The 22,267-nt window shown below is 36.7% G+C and overlaps 1 protein-coding gene across 3 annotated transcripts in view; it reads left to right on the top strand.

Annotated features, from left to right (window-relative positions):
* Positions 1-22,267, top strand: part of FOCAD (focadhesin) — a 284,287-nt gene that overhangs the window by 148,511 nt on the left and 113,509 nt on the right. For all 3 annotated transcript variants that reach the window (XM_065878458.1, XM_065878460.1, XM_065878459.1), the window contains 3 exons: positions 16,470-16,604; positions 20,093-20,143; positions 21,389-21,472. In XM_065878458.1, coding sequence (XP_065734530.1) covers positions 16,470-16,604; positions 20,093-20,143; positions 21,389-21,472 — 270 coding nt within the window. The remainder of the gene's footprint in view (positions 1-16,469; positions 16,605-20,092; positions 20,144-21,388; positions 21,473-22,267) is intronic.

Below are 22,267 nucleotides of genomic sequence, written 5' to 3'. Positions count from 1 at the left end.
TTTAGTTATTATGAATAATGCTGCCATGAACATTTGTGTACAAGTTTTTACGTGGACTTATGCTTTCAGTTCTCTTGATATGTATCTAGGAATAGAATTTCTGGGTTTTATGATAACTATTTTTAACTTTTCAAGGAGCTGCCGAACTGTTTTTCCAAGTGGTTGCACCATTTTACATTCTTGCCAGCAATATGCTAGCATTCACATTTGCCACATCATTATCAACATTTGTTATTGTCTGTCTTATTATAGCCATCCTATTGGGTATGAGGTGGTATCTCATTGTGGTTTTGATTTGCAGTTTCCTAATGACTTATAGTGTTGAGCATCTTTTCACGTGGTTATTGGCAGATTATATCATTTACAATATCTTATACTGAGGTTGAGTGTGTCCCTAAAAGACATTGGTATTACGTAGAGGTTTCAACGGTTTTGAACTTAAACATGCTTTATTTTTTTTAGTAAGAACAGTTGTTTTAGATTTTCCTACTTTGCATAATATTTTCATTCCTGTAGTTCATGTGTATAAAATAAATATATATATATGCTGGTGTGCTGAATTTTTTTTTTTTTACCAGTAGAGATGTACAAATGATCATGCTTATAGGTCACTGGTCTAGAGGATGCTCCAGTGGAACTTATGTTAAGATGTCTTACAAAGGTGCTGCAACAAGCCATCATTATGAAGAGATCTACTAAAGACAACTCTTTTTCTCAGATTTTGTTTTGTTATATGATATGAAAATGCTTTGAAGGAGTAGGGACCTGACTCTAAAAGAAACTAGGATATATCATTCACTGAGGGGAATTGCCTTTAATGAGTAGTTTAGGAACAAATATCATTATGTAACAACCACAAAAACAGGGAGAACAGCTATTCCATTTATTGAGTACCTCTTGCTGTCAAGGCACCTACACTAAGTGTATGACATACATTATTTAATTATTACAACATCTCTATGAGTTTGGTGGTCTTGTCCTTATTTTATACGTGAATAAGCTAAGACCCACAAAGTACAAGTAATTTTCCCAAGGGCATGGAGCTAAGAAGAGGCAGAGCTGGGATTTAAAAACAAGGCTAATCCCTTGCCTTTTATTCTGTATCATATGATGTAATTAATTTGTCACTGCTTTTCCCATCCCCCACTTCCTTGCCCATTTCTACCCCGAAAGGGAGGGAAAAGCGGTAGCCTAATGCCACTTGATAAATAAAAGGAGCTGAAGAAGAACAGCTTAGAGATATAGAGAGCAAGAGAGTTTGCATTTAACCACAGAAAACTAAAGAGCTGCTTAGGATTGGCTAGGGTTTAGAGTCAGCAGTTGCAGAACAGTATTAAAGAGGGGCCTGATTCTAAGTTACAAGTGGAAGATGTCCTTGCGCCAGGCAACACAACCTGCTTTCTGAGCCAAACCTATGGAGGAAAGGATAAACTGACAGTTTTTATTTATATTTATTTATTCAACTAAAGTTGTGTGTCTGCTGTGCACAAGGCACCATTAGATGCTAGAGATACAATGATGTAAAGGAGAGACATAGTTCTTACCCCCAGGAAACTTTCATTCTAAGTTGGGGGCCCAGAGCAGATGATACTTTACCATTTGTGGTACAGCTACTTATTTGCAGTTGTGATAAATCCTACAAAGCAGGAGTATAAGTTCTGTTAGAAAAGTTAGTGAATTTAAGGTAATCTAAGAATGCTAGTAAAATTATTATTATTAGGGGGACATTTCCTAGTTAAGTTAATAATGAAGTTTATTGAGTGATTTGTTTCTCTTTTGTGAAATTTTCTCACCCATTAGGTTTGTGTCCTTCCCTCTTTGCCCCACGGCATCCCTCTGTATTTAAGCATAACTTACTATAAATGTTTGTTTCCTTGTTTATGTTTCTGTGAGCTACTTCGGGGTGTAATAAGCTCTTTTTATTCATCTCTAGTCCTAGTTCTTTTTTTTTTTTTTTTTTTTTTTTGCGGTACGCGGGCCTCTCACTGTTGTGGCCTCTCCCATTGCGGAGCACAGGCTCCGGACGCGCAGGCTCAATGGCCATGGCTCACGGGCCCAGCCCGCTCTGCGGCATGTGGGATCTTCCCGGACCGGGACACGAACCCGTGTCCCCTGCATCGGCAGGCAGACTCTCAACCACTGCGCCACCAGGGAAGCCCATCTAGTCCTAGTTCTTAACAGCTTGTTTATGAGACCTCTTGCATTGCCCAGGAAAGTTATAATTTCATATTTTCTATCCCAGTGTCTCAATGAATTTTTACTTTTAGAATATGCATATTGAGTTTTTACAGTATTTTTTCTTGCACAGCTCGTTTGTTGTTCAAAATTAGAAGAGAAGGATAAGCAAAATTTGAAACAAAAAAATTGCACATAATGTCACTATCCAGACATGACTCTAAACAATTTGCTATATATAATTTCATACCTTTTTCTATATGTACATGTATATCTATGGATTTTTTAAAAATGAGATTGTATTGAGCATACTGTTTAGTATAACCTGATTTTTTTCATCTTAATATATTGTGTACATCTTTTCCTGGCATATGTACACACGTATTTTTTATGCCTACATAGTATTTCATTGTACATTGCATTCTTCATACTTTTACCAATCTTCTATTGATGGATATTTTGTTTTCAATTTTTTTTATCCTGAGAGCGGTCCTTAGCACTCACCTCTAGTTATTTCTTAGAATAAATTTTTAGAAATGAAATTGCTAGCCCAAGGGTATATAATTACCATCTGTAAAGATTTCTTCCTGTTGGACTTCTCCCTGCATTATATGGTAGTGCTGCTTTACCTATACTTTTTTCTACATAGGATATGAATTATTCATATGTCTTGATATTTGTTTTAAAAAACATGGTTAATTGTTATAACTTAATTTTTCATTCTTTCACTTACGTACTAAATGTGAGCCCTGGCTGTGGGTTTGTCATGTATAGCCTTTATTATGTTGAGGTAGGTTCCCTCTATGCCCACTTTCTGGAGAGTTTTTATTATAAATAAGTGTTGAATTTTGTCAAAAGCTTTTTCTGCATCTGTTGAGATGATCATATGGTTTTTCTCCTTCAATTTGTTAATATGGTTTATCACATTGATTGATTTGCGTATACTGAAGAATCCTTGCATCCCTGGGATAAATCCCACTTGCTCATTGTGTATGTTCCTTTTAACGTGCTGTTGGATTCTGTTTGCTAGTATTTTGTTGAGGATTTTTGCCTCTATATTCATCAGTGATATTGGTCTGTAATTCTCTTTTTTTGTAGTATCTTTGTCTGGTTTTGGTAACAGGGTGATGGTGGCCTCGTAGAATGCGTTTGGCAGTGTTCCTTCCTCTGCAATTTTTTGGAAGAGTTTGAGAAGGATAGGTGTTAGCTCTTTTCTAAATGTTTGATAGAATTCACCTGTGAAGCCATCTGGTGCTGGACTTCTGTTTGTTGGAAGATTTTTTTTTTAATAATTCTTTTTTAAAACATCTTTATTAGAGTATAATTGCTTTACAATGGTGTGTATAGTTTCTGCTTTATAACAAAGTGAATATACATATGTCCCCATATCTCTTCCCTCTTGCATCTACATCCCTCCCACCCTCCCTATCCCTCCCCTACAGGTGGTCACAAAGCACCGAGCTGATCTCCCTGTGCTATGCGGTTGCTTCCCACTAGCTATCTATTTTACGTTTAGTAGTGTATATACGTCCATGCCACTCTCTCACTTTGTCACAGCTTACCCTTCCCCCTCCCCGTATCCTCACGTCTGTCCTCTAGTAGGTCTGCATCTTTATTCCTGTCTTGTCCCTAGGTTCTTCTGACCATTTTTTCTTCTTTTTTTAGATTCCATATATATGTGTTAGCCTATGGTATTTGTTTTTCTCTTTCTGATTTACTTCACTCTGTATGACAGTCTCTAGGTCCATCCACCTCACTACAAATAACTCAGTTTCGTTCCTTTTTATGGCTGAGTAATATTCCATTGTATATATGTGCCACATCTTCTTTATCCATTCATCTGTTGAGGGACACTTAGGTTGCTTCCATGTCCTGGCTATTGTAAATAGAGCTGCAATGAACATTTTGGTACATGACTCTTTGAATTACGGTTTTCTCAGGGTATATGCCCAGTAGTGGGATTGCTGGGTCGTATGGTACTTCTGTTTTTAGTTTTTTAAGGAACCTCCATACTGTTCTCCATAGTGGCTGTACCAATTCACATTCCCACCAACAGTGCAAGAGGATTCCCTTTTCTCCACACCCTCTCTGGCATTTATTGTTTGTAGATTTTTTGATGATGGCCATTCTGACCGGCGTGAGATGATATCTCATTGTAGTTTTGATTTGCATTTCTCTAATGATTAGTGAGGTTGAGCATTCTTTCATGTGTTGGTTGGCAATCTGTATATCTTCTTTGGAGAAATGTCTATTTAGGTCTTCTGTGCGTTTTTGGATTGGGTTGTTTGTGTTTTTGATATTGAGCTGCATGAATTGCTTGTAATTTTGGAGATTAATTCTTTGTCAGTTCCTTCATTTGCAAAAATTTTCTCCCATTCTGAGAGTTGTCTTTTGGTTTTGTTTATGGTTTCCTTTGCTGTGCAAAAGCTTTGAAGTTTCATTAGGTCCCATTTGTTTATTTTTATTTCCATTTCTCTAGGAGGTGGGTCAAAAGGATCTTGCTGTGACTTATGTCATAGAGTGTTCTGCCAATGTTTTCCTCTAAGAGTCTGATGGTGTCTGGCCTTATATTTAGGTCTTTAATCCATTTTGAGTTTATTTTTGTGTATGATGTTAGGGAGTGTTCTAATTTCATTCTTTTACATGTAGCTGTCCAGTTTTCCCAGCACCACTTATTGAAGAGGCTGTCTTTTCTCCGCTGTATATTCTTGCCTCCTTTATCAAAGATAAGGTGACCATATGTGCGTGGGTTTATCTCTGAGCTTTCTATCCTGTTCCATTGATCTATATTTCTGTTTTTGTGCCAGTACCATACTGTCTTCATTATTGTAGCTTTGTAGTAATAGTCTGAAGTCAGGGATTTTGATTCCTCCAGCTCCGTTTTTCATTCTCAAGATTGCTTTGGCTATTTGGGGTCTTTTGTGTTTCCACACAAATTGTGAAATATTTTGTTCTAGTTCTGTGAAAAATGCCATTGGTAGTTTGATAGGGATTGCATTGAATCTGTACATTGCTTTGGGAAGTATAATCATTTTCACAATGTTGATTCTTCCAATCCAAGAGCATGGTATATCTCTCCATCTATTTGTATCATCTTTAATTTCTTTCATCCGTGTCTTATAATTTTCTGCATACAGGTCTTTTGTCTCCTTAGGTAGGTTTATTCCTAGATATTTTATTCTTTTTGTTGCAGTAGTAACTGAGAGTGTTTTCTTGATTTCACTTTCAGATTTTTCATCATTAATGTGTAGAAATGCAAGAGATTTCTGTGCATTAATTTTGTATCCTGCTACTTTACCAAATTCATTGATTAGCTCTAGTAGTATTCTGGTAGCATTTTTAGGATTCTCTGTGTATAGTATCATGTCATCTGCAAACAGTGACAGCTTTACTTCTTCTTTTCCAATTTGGATGTCTTTTATTACTTATTCTTCTCTGATTGCTGTGGCTAAAACTTCTAAAACTATGTTGAATAATAGTGGTGAGAGTGGGCAACCTTGTCTTGTTCCTGATCTTAGTGGAAATGATTTCAGTTTTTCACCGTTGAGGACAATGTTGGCTGTGGGTTTCTCATATATGGCCTTTTTTATGTTGAGAAAAGTTCCCTCTATGCCTACTTTCTGGATGGTTTTTATCATAAATGGGTGTTGAATTTTGTTGAAAGCTTTCTCTGCATCTATTGAGATGATCATATGGTTTTTCTCCTTCAATTCGTTATTATGGTGTATCACGTTGATTGATTTGCATATATTGAAGAATCCTTCCGTCCCTGGGATAAATCCCACTTGATCATTGTGTATGATCCTTTTAGTGTGTTGTTGGATTCTGTTTGCTAGTATTTTGTTGAGGATCTTTGCATTTAAGTTCATCAGTGATATTGGCCTGTAGTTTTCTTTCTTTGTGACATCTTTGTCTGGTTTTGGTATCAGAGTGATAGTGGCCTTGTAGAATGAGTTGGGGAGTGTTCCTCCCTCTGCTATATTTTGGAAGAGTTTGAGAAGGATAGGTGTTAGCTCTTCTCTAAATGTTTGATAGAATTCGCCTGTGAAGGCATCTGGTCCTGGGCTTTTGTTTGTTGGAAGATTTTTAATCACAGTTTCAATTTCATTCCTTGTGATTGGTCTGTTCATATTTTCTATTTCTTCCTGGTTCAGTTTTGGAAGGTTATACCTTTCTTAGAATTTGTCCATTTCCTCCATATTGTCCATTTTATTGGCATAGAGTTGCTTATAGTAGTCTCTTATGATGCTTGGTATTTCTGAAGATTCCGTTGTAACTTCTCCTTTTTCATTTCTAATTTTATTGATTTCAGTCCTCTCCCTCTTTTTCTTGATGAGTCTGGCTAATGGTTTATCCATTTTGTTTTTCTTCTCAAGGAACCACTTTTAGTTTTATTGATCTGTGCTATTGTTTTCTTTGTTTCTAGTTCATTTATTTCTGCTCTGATCTTTATGATTTCTTTCCTTCTACTAAATTTGGGTTTTGTTTGTTCTTCTTTCTCTAGTTCCTTTAGGTGTAAGGTTAGATTGTTTGAGATTTTTCCTGTTTCTTGACGTAGGCTTGTAGTGCTATAAACGTCCCTCTTAGAACTGCTTTTGCTGCATCATATAGGTTTTGGATTTTCGTTGTCAAAATGAAACACGTCGTGTTTTGGTTGTCATTTGTCTCTAGGTGTTTTTTGATTTCCTCTTTGATTTGTTCAGTGATCTCTTGATTACTAAGTAACGTATTGTTTAGCCTCTATGTGTTTGTGTTTTTTACATTTTTTTCCCTGTAATTGATTTCTAATCTCATAGTGTGTGGTCAGGAAAGATGCTTGTTATGATTTTAATTTTCTTAAATTTACTGAGGCTTGATTTGTGACCTAAGATGTGATCTATCCTGGAGAATGTTCCATGTGCACTTGAGAAGAAAGTGTAATCTGCTGTTTTGGATGGAATGTCCTATAAATATCAGTTAAATCCATCTGGTCTTTTGTGTCATTTAAAGCTTGTGTTTCCTTATTAATTTTCTGTTTGGATGATCTGTCCATTGGTGTAAGTGAGGTGTTAAAGTACACCACTATTATTGTGTTACTGCTGATTTCCTCTTTATAGCTGTTAGCAGTTGCCTTATGTATTGAGGTGCTCCTATGTTGGGTGCATATGTGTATTTATAATTGTTATATCTTCTTCTTGGGCTGATCCCTTGATCATTATGTAGTGTCCTCCTTGTCTCTTGTAACATTCTTTATTTTAAAGTCTATTTTATCTGATATGAGTATTGCTACTCCAGCTTTCTTTTGATTTCCATTTGCATGGAATATCTTTTTCCATCCCCTCACCTTCAGTCTGTATGTGTCCCTAGGTCTGAAGTGGGTCTCCAGTAGATAGCATATATATGGGTCTTGTTTTTGTATCCATTCAGGGAGTCGTTGTCTTTTGGTTGTAGCATTTAATCCATTCACATTTAAGATAATTATTGATATGTATGTTCCTGTGACCATTTTCTTAACTGCTATGTGTTTGTTTTTGTAGGTCCTTTTCTTGTCTTGTGTTTCCCACTTAGAGAAGTTTCTTTAGTATTTTTTGTAGAGCTGGTTTGGTGGTGCTGCCTTCTCTTAGCTTTTGCTTGTCTGTAAAACTTTTGATTTCTCCGTCATATCTGAATGATATCCTTGCCAGGTAGAGTAATCTTAGTTGTAGGTTCTTCCTTTTCATCGCTTTAAATATATCATGCCACTCCCTTCTGGCTTGTAGAGTTTCTGCTGAGAAATCAGCTGTTAAGCTTATGGGAGTTCCCTTGTATGTTATTTGTCATTTTTCCCTTGTTGCTTTCAATAATGTTTCTTTGTCTTTAATTTTTGCCAGTTTGATTACTGTGTGTCTTGGCATGTTTCTCCTTGGGTTATCCTGTATGGGACTCTCTTGGCTTCCTGGACTTGGGTTGGTATTTCCTTTCCCATGTTAGGGAAGTTTTCAACTCTAATCTCTTCAAATATTTTCTCGGGTCCTTTCTCTCTCTCTTCTCCTACTGGGACCCCTGCAATGTGAATTGTTGGTGCATTTAATGTTTTCTCAGAGGTTTCCTAGGCTGTCTTCATTTCTTTCATTCTGTTTTCTATATTCTGTTCCGTGGCAGTGCATTCCACCATTCTGTCTCCCGGGTCACTTATCCATTCTTCTGCCTCAGTTATTCTGCTATTGATTCCTTCTAGTGTATTTTTCATTTCAGTTATTGTATTCATCTCTGTTTGTTTGTTCTTTAGTTCTTCTAGGTGTTTGTTCTTTAATTCTTCTAGGTCTTTGTTAAACATTTCTTGCATCTTCTCAATCTTTGCCTCCATTCCTCCTGGCATGTGTTTATGGATCGTGTAGTCATCACCAGCCGTATATTTAGTTGATTTGGCAGGAGTAGTTGTTAATTCCTGGCTTATGCTCTGTTCGAGGAGAAGCAATAGTCATTTTGAGCAATACGGTTGTGTAAGAAATTCTGTGGAATTATATTAGGTTTGCCATGTATGGTTGAAGATTTTGGGCTCCATTTTGTAAAATAGGAACAGCTATGGTAAACTTCCAAGTTTTCATATAAAACAATATTAATTTAGGTGGGTGGGCAGAAGAAACATTAATGCCAATTTTTACCAAAGTATGAGCACCTTGCCTAATGTCATTTTAAAAATACAGTAATTTTAGTTGCCATATGAAAGTAAATCTTTATGTAATCTATAGGGCAGTGGAAGAATCAATTAAAATTAATTTTAATTATAGAAAAATGATTAAGGCTTAAATTCATAAAATGCATATATATTTTCCTTAACATATGACTCAAATATTGTATGTACATAGTAGAAAAGTCAGAAGTTTTGACTGAGGAAAAAAAGATTAAGAATCATCTCTAAACCAGAGTATATGTATAACAAAGAAAGAGATCATACTATAGATATTGTTTTGTAACATGTTTTTATTCAGCTAGCAGTTTATCATGGACACCAAGTCATGTGATAATCTACTTCTGACAGCTCATTGAATGAGCATGTGGCTGTCCTGTATTTAATGAATTTCCTATTGTGGGATACTTAAATTGTTTTCTGTTTTGATTTTCACTTTTCATCTGATGCACCATACTGTGATAAATATTTTTTTTATTGAAATATAGTTGACATACAAAATTATGTTTGTTTCAGGTGTACAACATAGTGATTCAGCATTTAACTACATCATGAAATGATCAAGACCATAAGTCTAGTAACCGTCTGTCCCTATGCAGAGTTGTTACAATATTGACGATATTTCTTGGTGTGTAATACGTCCCTGTGACTTATTTATTTTCTCACTGAAAATTTGTATCTCTTAATTACCTTCACCTGTTTCGCCCCCCCAAACCACCCATTTGTTCTATCTATGAGTCTGTTTTCATCTTGTTTTGTTTGTTTTTTGGTTGTTAGATGCCAAATGTAAGTGAAATCATATAGTATTTGTCTTTCTCTGCTTGACTTACTTCACTTAGCATAATATTCTCTAGGTTCATCCACATTGCTGCAAATGGCAGTATTTCATTCTTTTTTATGGCTGAGTAGTATTCCATTGTATAAATATACCACATCTTCTTAATCCAGTCATCTTTTGATGGGCACTTGGGTTGCTTCCATGTGTTGGCTATTGTAAATAGTGCTGCTATCAACATTGTGGTGCATGCATCTTTTTGAAATAGTGTTTTAATTTTTTTTGGCTATATACCTAGGAGTAGAATTCCTAGGTCATATTGTAGTTCTATTTTTAGTTTTTTAAGGAACCTCCATACAGTTTTCCGTAGTGGCTGCACCAATTTGCATTCCCACCAGCACCGTACCAGGGCTCCCTTTTCCCCACATCCTCTCCAACATTTGTTATTTGTAGACTTTTTGATGATGGCCATTCTGACAGGTGTGAGATGATACCTCATTGTGGTTTTGATTTGCATTTCTCTAATAATTACTGATGTTGAGCACATTTTCATGTGCCTATTAGCCATCTATCTGTATGTCTTCTTTGGATAAAAGTCTATTTAAGTCTTCTGCCCATTTTTTTTTTTTTTTTTGCGGTACGCGGGCCTCTCACTCCCGTGGCCTCTCCCGTTGCGGAGCACAGGCTACGGACGCGCAGGCCCAGCGGCCATGGCTCACGAGCCCAGCCGCTCCACGGCACGTGGGATCCTCCCGGACCGTGGCACGAACCCATGTCCTCTGCATCGGCAGGCGGACTCTCAACCACTGCACCACCAGGGAAGCCCTTCTGCCCATTTTTTATGTTGTTTGTTTTTTAGTTGTATGAGCTGTTTGTATATTTTGGAAATTAAGACCTTGTTGGTTGCATCATTAGCAAGTATTTTCTCCCAGTCCATAGGTTGTCTTTTTGTTATAGCGATGGTTTCCTTGGCTGTGCAGAAGCTTTGCGTTTAATTTTGTATCTGCTGAACAACTTTTCAGCAGTTTTTTTTGGTGGGTGGGTGGGTTTAAGCTATTTTGATTGAATTTCTGTTATTTTTCTTTTTTTACCTTGGAGTCTAAATTCCATTTATCTGAACAGGGGAAGGAACTGGCCTTTTAAAAAAAAAAATCCGTCTGGTTATTTGGGGGAATAAAGCACTAATTTTCTTGTCAAAGGATATTTCTGACACATTCTTACTGTGAGTTTGCTAGTTCATGCCAGGAGAGTGTCCAACATGAAATAGATAATTAATTCAGACAGAATCTAGCAAAAATGAAAACTGAACGTCCCTGCAGGGAGCTCTTTTGTCATTCTTTCTGTTCCTGCAGAGAAATCAATGGAGTTTACATTGGAAGATATTGTTCCCTTTAGGGGGAGGTGTCTCAGGGAAGCTGCAACTTCTGACATGGCGGAATAAAAGAGAAACCTAAAATCCCAGGCCGCTGAGTAGTGATTCCCTTGGGTGGCTTGATAATCTAGATCTGTCTGTTTAGTCAATGCCTTTCTGTTTTTACTTGTAGCACTTATACAGTTCCAAGCCTCTTCTATTCAGATGTTAGAATTATAAGTCTGTACTACAAACTACCAGTTTTTCTGTCATGCCTCCTTTAGAAATGGCAAGTATGAGAGTAGCTTTACCACATCAAGTACACATATTTTTGATTCATTAAGCCACAATTTGGGATTTAGATATGTGCCTTTACATTATTTGCCATCAACAGTACAGAAGTTGAGCAACTCTGATCATCAGAATTACTGTCCTTTAGATTATAAGGGACTTGAAAAAAGGCAACTCAATATTTATTCTTTTTTTTTTTACAACACTGCTTTGATAATACACTAGTCTCAGACATTAAAAGACTGAAATTGCTTAAATAAACCTGTGCTAGTATTTTTTTTATACCTATAACCTTTAACCCCATATTATTAGGATAAGAAAGAATGTTATTTTTCCCATTGTTTCTGCTCCATTGATTATAGCTCCTTAAACTCCCTCTTATCCCATGTTATTGTATTTTGGTAACAGAAGCATCCTGTTTTATGAATTGTGTGTGCTGAATTAGCTTAAGAGGGCTTCACTGCATGGTGATGACTTGAGTCCTCTAATTGTGAAGGCAGTTTCTTTTACCTTCATTATGAAAAGGGCAAATAAAGCGGTTTTCATAGCCTAAATGTTTTTAAAAAGCTTTCCCTCTGTTGGAGTAAAGCATCAGGACAAAAGGAGTAGGCTCTTCTTGGGAATTTCTAGAAATACCTTTTGGAGGTAAAATTAGAAGATAGCTATCTGTTCCTCTGCGAAGAAACAAATTCATTCTTACAGCTCAAGAACTGAAGCAAAGACTCTGATTCTTTTGCGATTCATTATCCTTTCCATTGGCAAGCTTCTCTTACACTGTATAAAGCACATTTGCATACAATTGCCTCAGTATTGCCTTTACTGTTAACCTTGTGCTATACATAGAGCAGGTGTTTGTAATATTATTTCCGTTTTGCAGCTGCGGGCACAAATTGAAGGAGATTAATGACTTTGCCATAGTCCCACAGCTACCACATGGGAGAACCTGGGGTTTCAGACTCTAGTCGTGTGCTCTTTACAGTATATCACGTTACATCGGATCTTCGTAATCTGTGCTGTTTAGTGTCGCTAGGGTTCTTGTGGAAGAATAACATGGAAAAAGTATCATTCTCCCCAAGAAACAAAAATGGCAACAAAATATACATAACGTAAGCATTCAGAATGGAATGAATTCTCCAAAATCTCATAGACAAACTAAGCACGATGTTCTGAGTCATTAGTCGGTGAATATTCATATGCTATATATGCATAATACCTAGGTATTGTTCCTTCTATTTTGTTTGTTTTTGCTTGATTTGCCCTTACTGTTGAATTGTGGGCTTAGTATTGTAGGCTGATAGTTTTCCTTGTATTTTGTTTGTTTTTGCTTGTTTTGCCCCTACTGTTGAATTGTGGATTTAGTATTGTAGGCTGATAGTGTTGTAGGCTGATAGTTGCTGTGGATTTAGTATCATAGGATTTAGTATTGGAGGCTGATACTGTTGAATTGTGGATTTAGTATTGTAGGCTGATAGTTTCCTGTGGATTTAGTATTGTAGGCTGTTAGCACTTTTAAGATCTTATTGCACTGTCTTTTGGTCTTGTTAATTTTGAAAAGTTTGTTGTTACTCTAAATTGCTCCTTTGTAGATAGCCTGTATTTTCTCCCGTTTATCTCTGAAGATTGTCTCTTTGCCTTTGGTTTTAAACAGTCATATTATAATGTATAGACATATAAACTTATTTTTAGTGTGGCTTATTTGATTTTAGTTTTCTGTGCAAATCATTTGGGTTATGTGTTATGGGAGTGCTTTTTGAGAGTGGTCCAGGTGCCCCCAGCTCACTGCCATTTTTTGTTAATTTCTCAGCTCATTGGTTTCTAGTCCAACCATTACACTAGGGTGCAGCCCTTCAAGGGTGCTGGTTTTATGTGGGGGTCTCAGTTCTGACTCCCTTCCATCTATACAATAAAGGCAGTATCTCCTCTTACCATGTGGACATTTAAACTCAAGCTATTAGGTTATGGAAACTGACAGCTTCCTTTCAATACCACAATGCAGGTATTTCCCTCTTTGTTTCCGGCACTGGATAATTAACCCCACCCCCATTTTTCCTTTTCGGCTCAGCTATATATAAAAGAATTTTCTTCTTTATCAGTCATTTCAAGTATGGCCCATCATGTTGTTGGAGCCAGAAGTCTGTCTATTTTTTGAAAACAGACAAGTCATTGGGTAATAAACAGTAGAGCCGAAACAAGCCAGTAAAGACCAGGAACATGAGCTTGACTAATCTGATATAATATGACAGATTGCACAGGTCAACAGGCTGGTGGATCAGATCCACAGGGTTCTAGGAGATGGACATAGCAAGATAGTAATCGGTTGAATCCAAAGTCCTCAGGCATGGAAGATCTCTAAGATCTAGTCAAGAATAGCCAGGGTTGGGAAGGTCAAAGGAAGCAGGCTTCTTTATTAGAGGCTTCCCTGCTCCCAATTATGTATAGGCAAGCCTGGATTTACGTATATTCCCTGCAGGTATACCTTGCTTACATTTAAGGCACAATTCATGGCTGGGATTCTGGAATATCTTCTCATATTCCACATGTAGAGTACCATTTCAGGCACTAGTTTTCAAACGTTCTAGGAGGGAGACTTTTAAATCCATGGACAGGGCAAGCCCTTTTTGTACTCCCATAATTGGTGGCCAGAGATCTTTTTTGTTGACGTGCAAAGTGCATCAGAACATGTATGAGACCATACTTCCTCCTGGTATTTTGATTTACGGAAATGTTTGAATGACAAAGCTGTTGTTAGCAGACCTTTCATCTGAGTTACAGTCCTTTTTCCGTCGTGCCTGCAGGATATTTCTTTCTAGATGTCTTTCCATCCGCTCCAGTTAAACATGTCCATCCCCCATCTCCTGCAAAGGTGCTCCTTCTTCAGGTTTCCCCTCCATTTAATTGTGTTGCTTTGTATTCACCCAGGTCTCTAGGCCCAAATCATCTCACTTCATTCTCCAAGTCCTTTTAATTCTTTTATTCTCTATCTCAGATTTACCATTCCTCAGGCTCCAGTACCATCAGTAGTTGATAACTACTGATAATCTGATATAGTTATTACTGTGCTAGGTGAGCAGGGTGGGGGGGGGTGAGAACTGTAAGATGTGGTCATTGTCTTTGCAGAACTTAATATCTAGTTGAGAAGACAATTTATATTTACAAAAATAGTGAACAGTACCAGGCAGTATGGAATTAAATGTTAAGTTGGGTAGTACAGAGTTTTAGGTGCTAGAAGTTAGAGGAAAGGAAGGGATAAAATGAAGGCCTGAATTGTAAGAGAAAAGTTAATTTTAGAATTGAGATTTGAACTGTCTTGAAACAACGTAGGTTGGAATTAGATAGGAATTTAAAGTGAGGAGAAAGCGTGGATAACTAGAGAGTATATTGAGCATACAAATTTTGGGAAACTTTTGAGGTTCTTTATGTTAGGGACTACTGACAAATAGGAATTAGAGAGGTTCACGACTGCTTTGAGTTTGGCTATAAGACTACCAGAAGAATCTTTCAAAAATAGTATTTGAATTTTGTTTATTCCCCAACTCAGAAATCTCTGGAGGCTTCCTTTTCCTTTTGATTCTGATCCAGACTGCTTTGGTATTCTAGGTACTCTTTGATCCATCAGTCTTGCTTCACCAGGACTCGTGCTTTTTATGTCTACAGCTTGCTTTATTTGTGTTTGACTTATGCTTTCCATTTCCTTGTGGGATGTCTGCTTGATTTCTTTCCATTCCTTCTCCAAGTCCCATCTCTAGACTTTTTGCCTCCTGATACTGTAATGACTCCCACCCACTGAAATAGCTTTCCTCCCTGGGTTCCTCCTGAAACTGTTTTCTGTTGAAAATAGTTCAAAATCTAATCATGCACCTTTTGTTTCCCAATGATTTAGAATTACAGACATTTCTCTTCCTTTTTGATACGGTGGTAAATTCTTTGAAGGGTTAGATTATGTTTTGTATTTTATTGTTCCTCTTAGTGCTGTATACTACTCTGGGTATATACTCGATGTTGAATTGATAGCTTTTAAAGAATTGGTTTCTTTTTTATTTCAAATACTGATGATTTGTAATATTAGAGCTACTTTGTATAAATGTACCTACTGTCATGCCTGACAGTACTGCCCTTAGTGAATGCTAGTGGAATCCAAATTTGTAGTGGATCTCAAGTCAAAGAACATTTTTCTGCTGTTTCATGGAAGGTGGAAAATAAGAGCAAAAGCACTGAATCCAAGTTTTCTGAGATACTCTTCCTGCTGTCTTCTTTGAGTCTCTCCTTAATCTGTGTCTTTAAGTATATATTATTCATTTATCTTTGACATCTTTTCACTTGTCAACTCATGTAGTGTTTCCTAAATAATTTATGTTTGTAGATGAAGATAAATTGTGTGTGTTAATTGAAGCTTAAGGGAAAGATTGTAGTGGTTTAGAAAGATTAATCCTTGTTAAACTCTATCTGATTGATCTGTGTTGCCACTCTTCCTGCCTGAGTTTTAAAATTTTAATCAAATATCTGTAAGTGAAGAAATCATCCATTGTAGCTGGAATTGAACTTAAGAAGATATTTGAATATCCTTAAAAACAGATCTTGAAATGGCTTAAGAATACTTGGTTTAAGGGAATTGGGTCAAGCTAACAATAACATTTTTGTTAGTTTTATTTTAGCATTTAACAGCCTCTTAAAAATCTGAAATGACTTTTTAAACAAAGTTTTAAGTTATTATTTTAAATAATAAAATTATTCACCTACCTCATTTAGAAGTTTGTAAGATGATTTGAGAGTGTTTGATTTATGTATGCTAACATCCCAATTTTCTGAGTGGTGATACAGTTTTCAGCAAGACTAGAAAACTATGAGAACTGTGAATACCTGGATTTAGAAATGTTCTAGCATTATCTCACCCTTCTTGGTTTCAGAGAATGGCTATTCAACAATGTTTGTAGCTAACCTGGAGTGAATTTTGTGTGTATTTGTGCGTGAGGGAGAGCGACAAAGCTTTGCTTCTTTGGTTAACCAAAATAAAGTAAAAAAGCAGTAGTGTGAGGCAGGCTGGATCTTCTTCAACAGCAGTTTATATTAGTTTAAATAATTTCTTTTGAGGGGTGATGATTTATCAGATCTTAACTGCTAGGAGTGTTCTTGTTCTTAAGTTTCCTTATAATGAAAGACAGTACTCTTTACTAACGGCGTCATATGAGCTGGGATTTTGTTAGGCATTGACTTTTGTATTTGCTTCACAGGTGGTTTGTATTCGCTCCACTTGGAATGCTCTCTCCCCAAAGCTGAGTTGTGACATGAGACCTCTCATTTTGAAGACCCTCAGTGAACTGTTTTCTCTGGTTCCTTCCTTAACAGTCAATACAACTGAATATGAGGTATGCATTCAGAGCTCAATAAATTGTCTGTTTCTACATTGGGAAGACATGTGCTTTATCATAACTTTTGGGAAAAAATATTCGTATCTTTTGTTTGCCAAAAATCATTTAGCACTTTTTGTTCTGTGAACATGTTAATATCTTTATGGACTCCTAGGAGTAGGAGGATATCCACCCTTATCAGTCCTCTGTCTTTGAGATTTATTTACATGAAGGATGCTAAGTTTTTATTATGAAAGTATAGTCAAGATTTTTTAAAGCCCATATGTTAAAATAGTGTTTCTTAAAATAATAGAATTCACGAGGCCAACAGTTTAAATGCATTTTGTTGGTGTTTTAAATTCTAAAAAGTGTTACAAAGGCTTTAGTAAGGCAGGGCAGACTTCTGAGTAGTATAGACATAGTGTCATTTGTGGGTTTTTTCTAGCTTAGGCGTAGAGATTTGATTTTTTACGTGTTAGTTTATTAGTTTACATTTTCTATATATAGCTTTGCTTTTCATGTATACTCTTCAATGAAGACGATTGTAAAATCAACCTGTCCTAGGAGAGGAAAATAATTTTATGAACTAGGCAATGTTTGTCATTGTAATGAATTGAAACACTTGGTGGAAGATGTTTTGCTGTAAGATTCACGTACTTCTGTTTAACATTTTCTCTGTTATCTCTTCTTTGAATGAAATGAGAGGGTGGCAGATTCATTTATATCTCCACTTTTGTAGCCATATCCCCTTTCAAGCTCACCTTTTTATCGACTTTCCCTTCAAAGAGCCTCAATTGATTTCCACTTGAAGTCTTGGTGAACCTTTAGTTTGATTTAGTGCTTCACAGACTTTGATAAACTGGCCCTCTGTAAGATTCCAAGAATAGTCCCTTACTTGTTTTAGATCACATGAGAAGACAGAATTGTAGGATAATACTTCTAATCATTCTAAACGCTACACAGTGAAAAGAATCAAATTTGTCCTTACCAAGGACACAATACCTAGCATGGTACATAATGTATATTCAGAACCTAGTTGTTGAATGCATGAATGAACCAATACAGGATATTGTGAGTTTATTCTCACATTTGGGCTTTTCTTTTGGGGTATTAAAAAAAGAATCAGTTCGAGACTCCTAGAGTATATAGTTCACCAACAGTCTTTTTTATGGCCACTGTTCATGGGTACATACCCTAAGTTGTCAGAAAATCTGCCAGGCTACTGATAAGGAGCCCATACTAAAACACAAAATAAGGGCTTTGTATGCAGTGATACGTATATTTATTTTCTGTCTTCAAGGGCTGAACTCATATACCTTTGTATTGCTTGTACTTTCAGTTTTTCTTACATTGAATTTATGAAGTGGCTTGTGTGTTTTTTTATGTTTGCTTACATTGGGTAAGCTGTCTTTTGGATGATTTTTTTTTTCCTTCAAATTTTACATTCCTTTTCAGTGACATTTTATTTTGGTTTATCTTCATGCTTTTAATAACATTAGGATTCCTCTTATTCAGATAGATGGCTTGGGGACCATTTCATCCATCAGTTTCCTCCTAGTAGGGAGATTTCTTCAGTGATCAGAGCCCACCTGGCAGCAGAAGTAAAGAAACGTAGGGAAGACCCCTCTCCCGTCTGTCGCTCTGTCTCTCCCTTCCTCCCCGCCTCCCCCACTTTCTCCCTCCCTCCCTTCCTTTCTCCCTCCCTCTGCCTGTCTCTTCCTGTGTGTGTTTAAATAATTTTCTATTAAGTGCTTACAGTTTGTTTGTATGTAAGACCGAGTTGAATATAGTTTTCCCAAAACATTTCTTAGGTCATTGCTATCCCTAGTCACCTCAAATGCCTTGTGTTTACCAAAAGTGAAGTCCAGTTTCTTTATATGGAGCCAATAAGGTCTCTTAGAATTGGCCTCATTCTGCTTTTCCACCTCCTGCACTCCAGGAAAACCAAACCATTGTAGATTCCTTCTCCGCTTCCAAATTTTTCCATTGCTTTTCCTTTGTTCATGTTGTTCTCTCTGTCTAGTATTACTTTCTTTTTCACCTCTAATTTTAAAGTCTATTTTAGGAAATAAAGAATTGGTTTAAGTTATCTCATCCTTTGAGAATTTTTCTTCAACAGGAGTCTATTGCTCCCAAAGTTCTTTATCTATACTGTCTTAAGAACATTTATTTCTATTTTATACTACAGGTATATGTATACATATATTTTCTCCATTAACATATAAGCTTGTTGAAAATAGAGTCCATGTTTCAATTTGTATATTTTCTGAATTGCTTTGCAAGTGCTTGATCATTCATTCATTGACTCAGAATATATTTGTTAGAAATGTGCTAGGCCTTAGAGATACTAATAAACAATAATAGATACTATTTTAAGTAGTTATTATATTCCCCAGTGCTCTTCCAGTTACTTTATATCAATTAGTTCTAATATCTGATAGGAAGTTATTATTTTTCATTTTATAACAAAAGAATCTGAGGTTTTAAGAGGTCTATCAATTCATTAAACAAATATTTATTGAGTATCTGCTACATGCAAGACAAGTAACCGAACCAACACTGTAGTTTCTAAGTGAAAGCTGTTTTCTAAACCCAGGACTTTCTAGTTCCAAGGCTATATTTTTCCATTATACCATGTTGTCAGTCCCTGCCTTCTGAAAGCTCAAAAGTTGGTAAAGGATATAGACATAAGCAATAATAATTATAATAACATTTGATGAGCACAGTTACTCAAAGGGCTACGAGAGTGTGGTGGTGGAAGTGACAAGCATTCTTAGGAGAACTCTAAGGAAACCTTATTTAGTCGGTGCTATTAGACTAGAATCATGAAGAATTAATAAAATGTTGCTTTTCATTGACGTTTTTAAGAGAATATGCAAACACAAGGAGGTATAGAAGAACCTCATACGATTTAGCAGGGCAAGAAGTTAGATGTGGCTGAAATTAAGAAGACATTGAGTGTTGGAAGATAAATGGCTTTTTATGCTCAATTATTTATTAAGTATTTGTCATTTGAGGAACTGGGCTTTATATTCTTTATGTACTGGCCTTTGAAATGAGAAAGACAGCCACCGCTTTAAGGAGTGTACAAGCTAGTAGTGAGTTGACCACATATACAGATAATCACATTAGATGCTAAATTGTGCCATGTGCCATATGGCCGCCTAGAGAAGGGAGAGCTCTCTTCTGGGTAGGGGGTTAGGAATAGAGGCATGAAAAAGGAGAGTGACATTTGTACTAAGACTTGAGAGATCAGTAAGAAATGGTTAGGTTTCTAAATTCAATAATCTTAAAATCTCACCTTGTTTAACATATCCATATGTTTAGATGATGAGTCTGTTTCTGAGTATTTTCATTTTATGAATGATGGATAAGTACAGATTAAGTCAGTTACTAGTGGTATAATTTTTAAAGTGATTTAATTTCCACATTTGCTACTTTAGATTGTTTGCTCTCAATTTTATCTTTGTCTTAAAATTTTATTCTGTTGTTTGTTGATTTTTCAGAATTTTAAAGTTCAAGTCCTCAGCTTCCTCTGGAACCACACTCAAAACAAGGTACTGTCACAAGGGCGTCAGTGAAACAGAACCAAACTGGGGAAAGAACTGTGAAATAAGACTCTTAGGATAAAAATATAACTCCCTTGAAATGATGCCTTCTTGCTTTTAAAAGAATTGTGACTATTAATAAATTTAGGTTTTAAAAGTTATTCTTAATTTATGCCAGTTAATACATTTTCACCATAAAATGCACTTGTTACTTTGTGACACTGACAGATATGAAGAAGGACTGTTGCCATTGCCTCTCCTTTTAAAGGTCCTTCCTCTTTCCTGCTTTGCCCCTCCCCCACCGATAAGCACATCAAACAAAAAGTCCACTCCATTTTTTGTTTGTTTTTGGTTTTTAAAAAATTTTTATTGGAGTATAGCTGATTTACAATGTTGTGTTAGTTTCAGGTGTACAGCAAAGTGAATCAGTTATACATATACATATATCCACTCTTTTTTAGATTCTTTTCCCATATAGGCCCTTACGGAGTACTGAGTAGAGTTCCCTGTGCTGTACAGTAGGTCCTTATTAGTTATCTATTTTATATACAGTAGCATGTATACTCTCCATTTTTCAAATGTCATTTCCAATCAAGGAGTATAGAGGAGAGGGTGTTGGTGATGTTCCACCTGGTTCATGAGCGAAAAAGCTTAGATTCCAGAAGACCAGCTCTCCCAGGGAGTAGCCGGAGACTCAGAGTCCACTTCCAGGCCTATCAAACTCTATACCGTCGTACTCCTTCCGCTAAACCATACCACCTCATGGGGACTTGAGCAATTAGGAGTTATTTTATGTTTAATGTCCCAGCTAGGATAGAAATGTGGTTTTTCTGATGCCTCTGTCCAGTGCTGTTTTCTCTCTATTTTTATTTTATTTTATTTTATTTTTTTTCTTTGCCGGTACGCGGGCCTCTCACTGTTGTGGCCTCTCCCGTTGTGGAGCACAGGCTCCGGACGCGCAGGCTCAGTGGCCATGGCTCACGGGCCCAGCCGCTCCACAGCATGTGGGATCTTCCTGGACCGGGGCGTGAACCCGTGTCCCCTGCATCGGCAGGCGGACTCTCAACCACTGCGCCACCAGGGAAGCCCTCTCTCTATTTTTAATTGGGACGTACTAAGCAAGGCTTGAATACCATTTCCAAAGCACTGACTATAGAACTTTGAGGTTGGTCAGGGAAGATTTTCTTTCTGCCTCCAGAGTTGATGTTTAATATATGTTGTTTCTTTTGTTTATCTTACTTTTACTCTATCTAGGACCCAGTTGTAGCAAATGCTGCATATAAATCTCTGTCACACTTCAGTGCCAGAGAGCACACCATTCTTCATCTGCCTGAAAAGGTAGGTTTATCTGCTTTCTTACCGGTACCTCTTTACTGCTACGTTTTATAACTTTACTTATATCCCCTGCTTAGGGAATTCTTACCTGTAACTCTAGATGTGTTGTCCATAAAAGATAAGAATTTATATTTATAATTTGTTTAATCTGTAGTAGACTATAGAGGTCTTAGACTTCACAGATAATGAACTGAAGCAGATGGAAGGTGAAAATGAAATCTCTATAAGGTGACTTGGTGTATGACTGCATTGCCCTGTGCCCAGGGCAAGGTCTATGTCACTATAGGAACCACCTTACCCAGTTAGTGCGCCGTCTTGAACTTCACATCCAAGCACGGCCTGCTCAGAGTAAGGTTTTCTACCACCTGAGCAGCCAGAGATCTTTATTTGTGATACAGAATTGAAGTGCCGTCGTAAAAAAATCTGCTATTTATTTGTTTACTTTGAAATGATATATAGGTTAGTCCCAGAGAACTGGATGAAGAAAGTATCACTCTCTTTTAAGGGTTAACACACTGTGAGATATTATCTTAGTTTTTAGACTAGACTAAAAACATACAACCTTTTCTACTACCTACCTAGTATAACCAGCTTTAAATTATCAGGTTATATTAAGGAATTAAGTGTAGGATTTCTTTCTTTTTAAAAAATATTTACTTATTTATTTATTTATTTAATGGCTGCATTGAGTCTTTATTGCTGTGCACAGGCTTTCTCTAGTTGTGGCGAGCGCGGGCTACTCTTCGTTACAGTGCACGGGGCTTCTCATCGTGGCGGTTTCTCTTGTGGCGGAGCACA

The sequence above is a fragment of the Phocoena phocoena genome, chromosome 6 (genome assembly GCF_963924675.1).
Source record: "Phocoena phocoena chromosome 6, mPhoPho1.1, whole genome shotgun sequence".
Lineage (NCBI taxonomy): Eukaryota > Metazoa > Chordata > Mammalia > Artiodactyla > Phocoenidae > Phocoena > Phocoena phocoena.
This window is presented reverse-complemented; position numbering and strand designations above follow the sequence as displayed.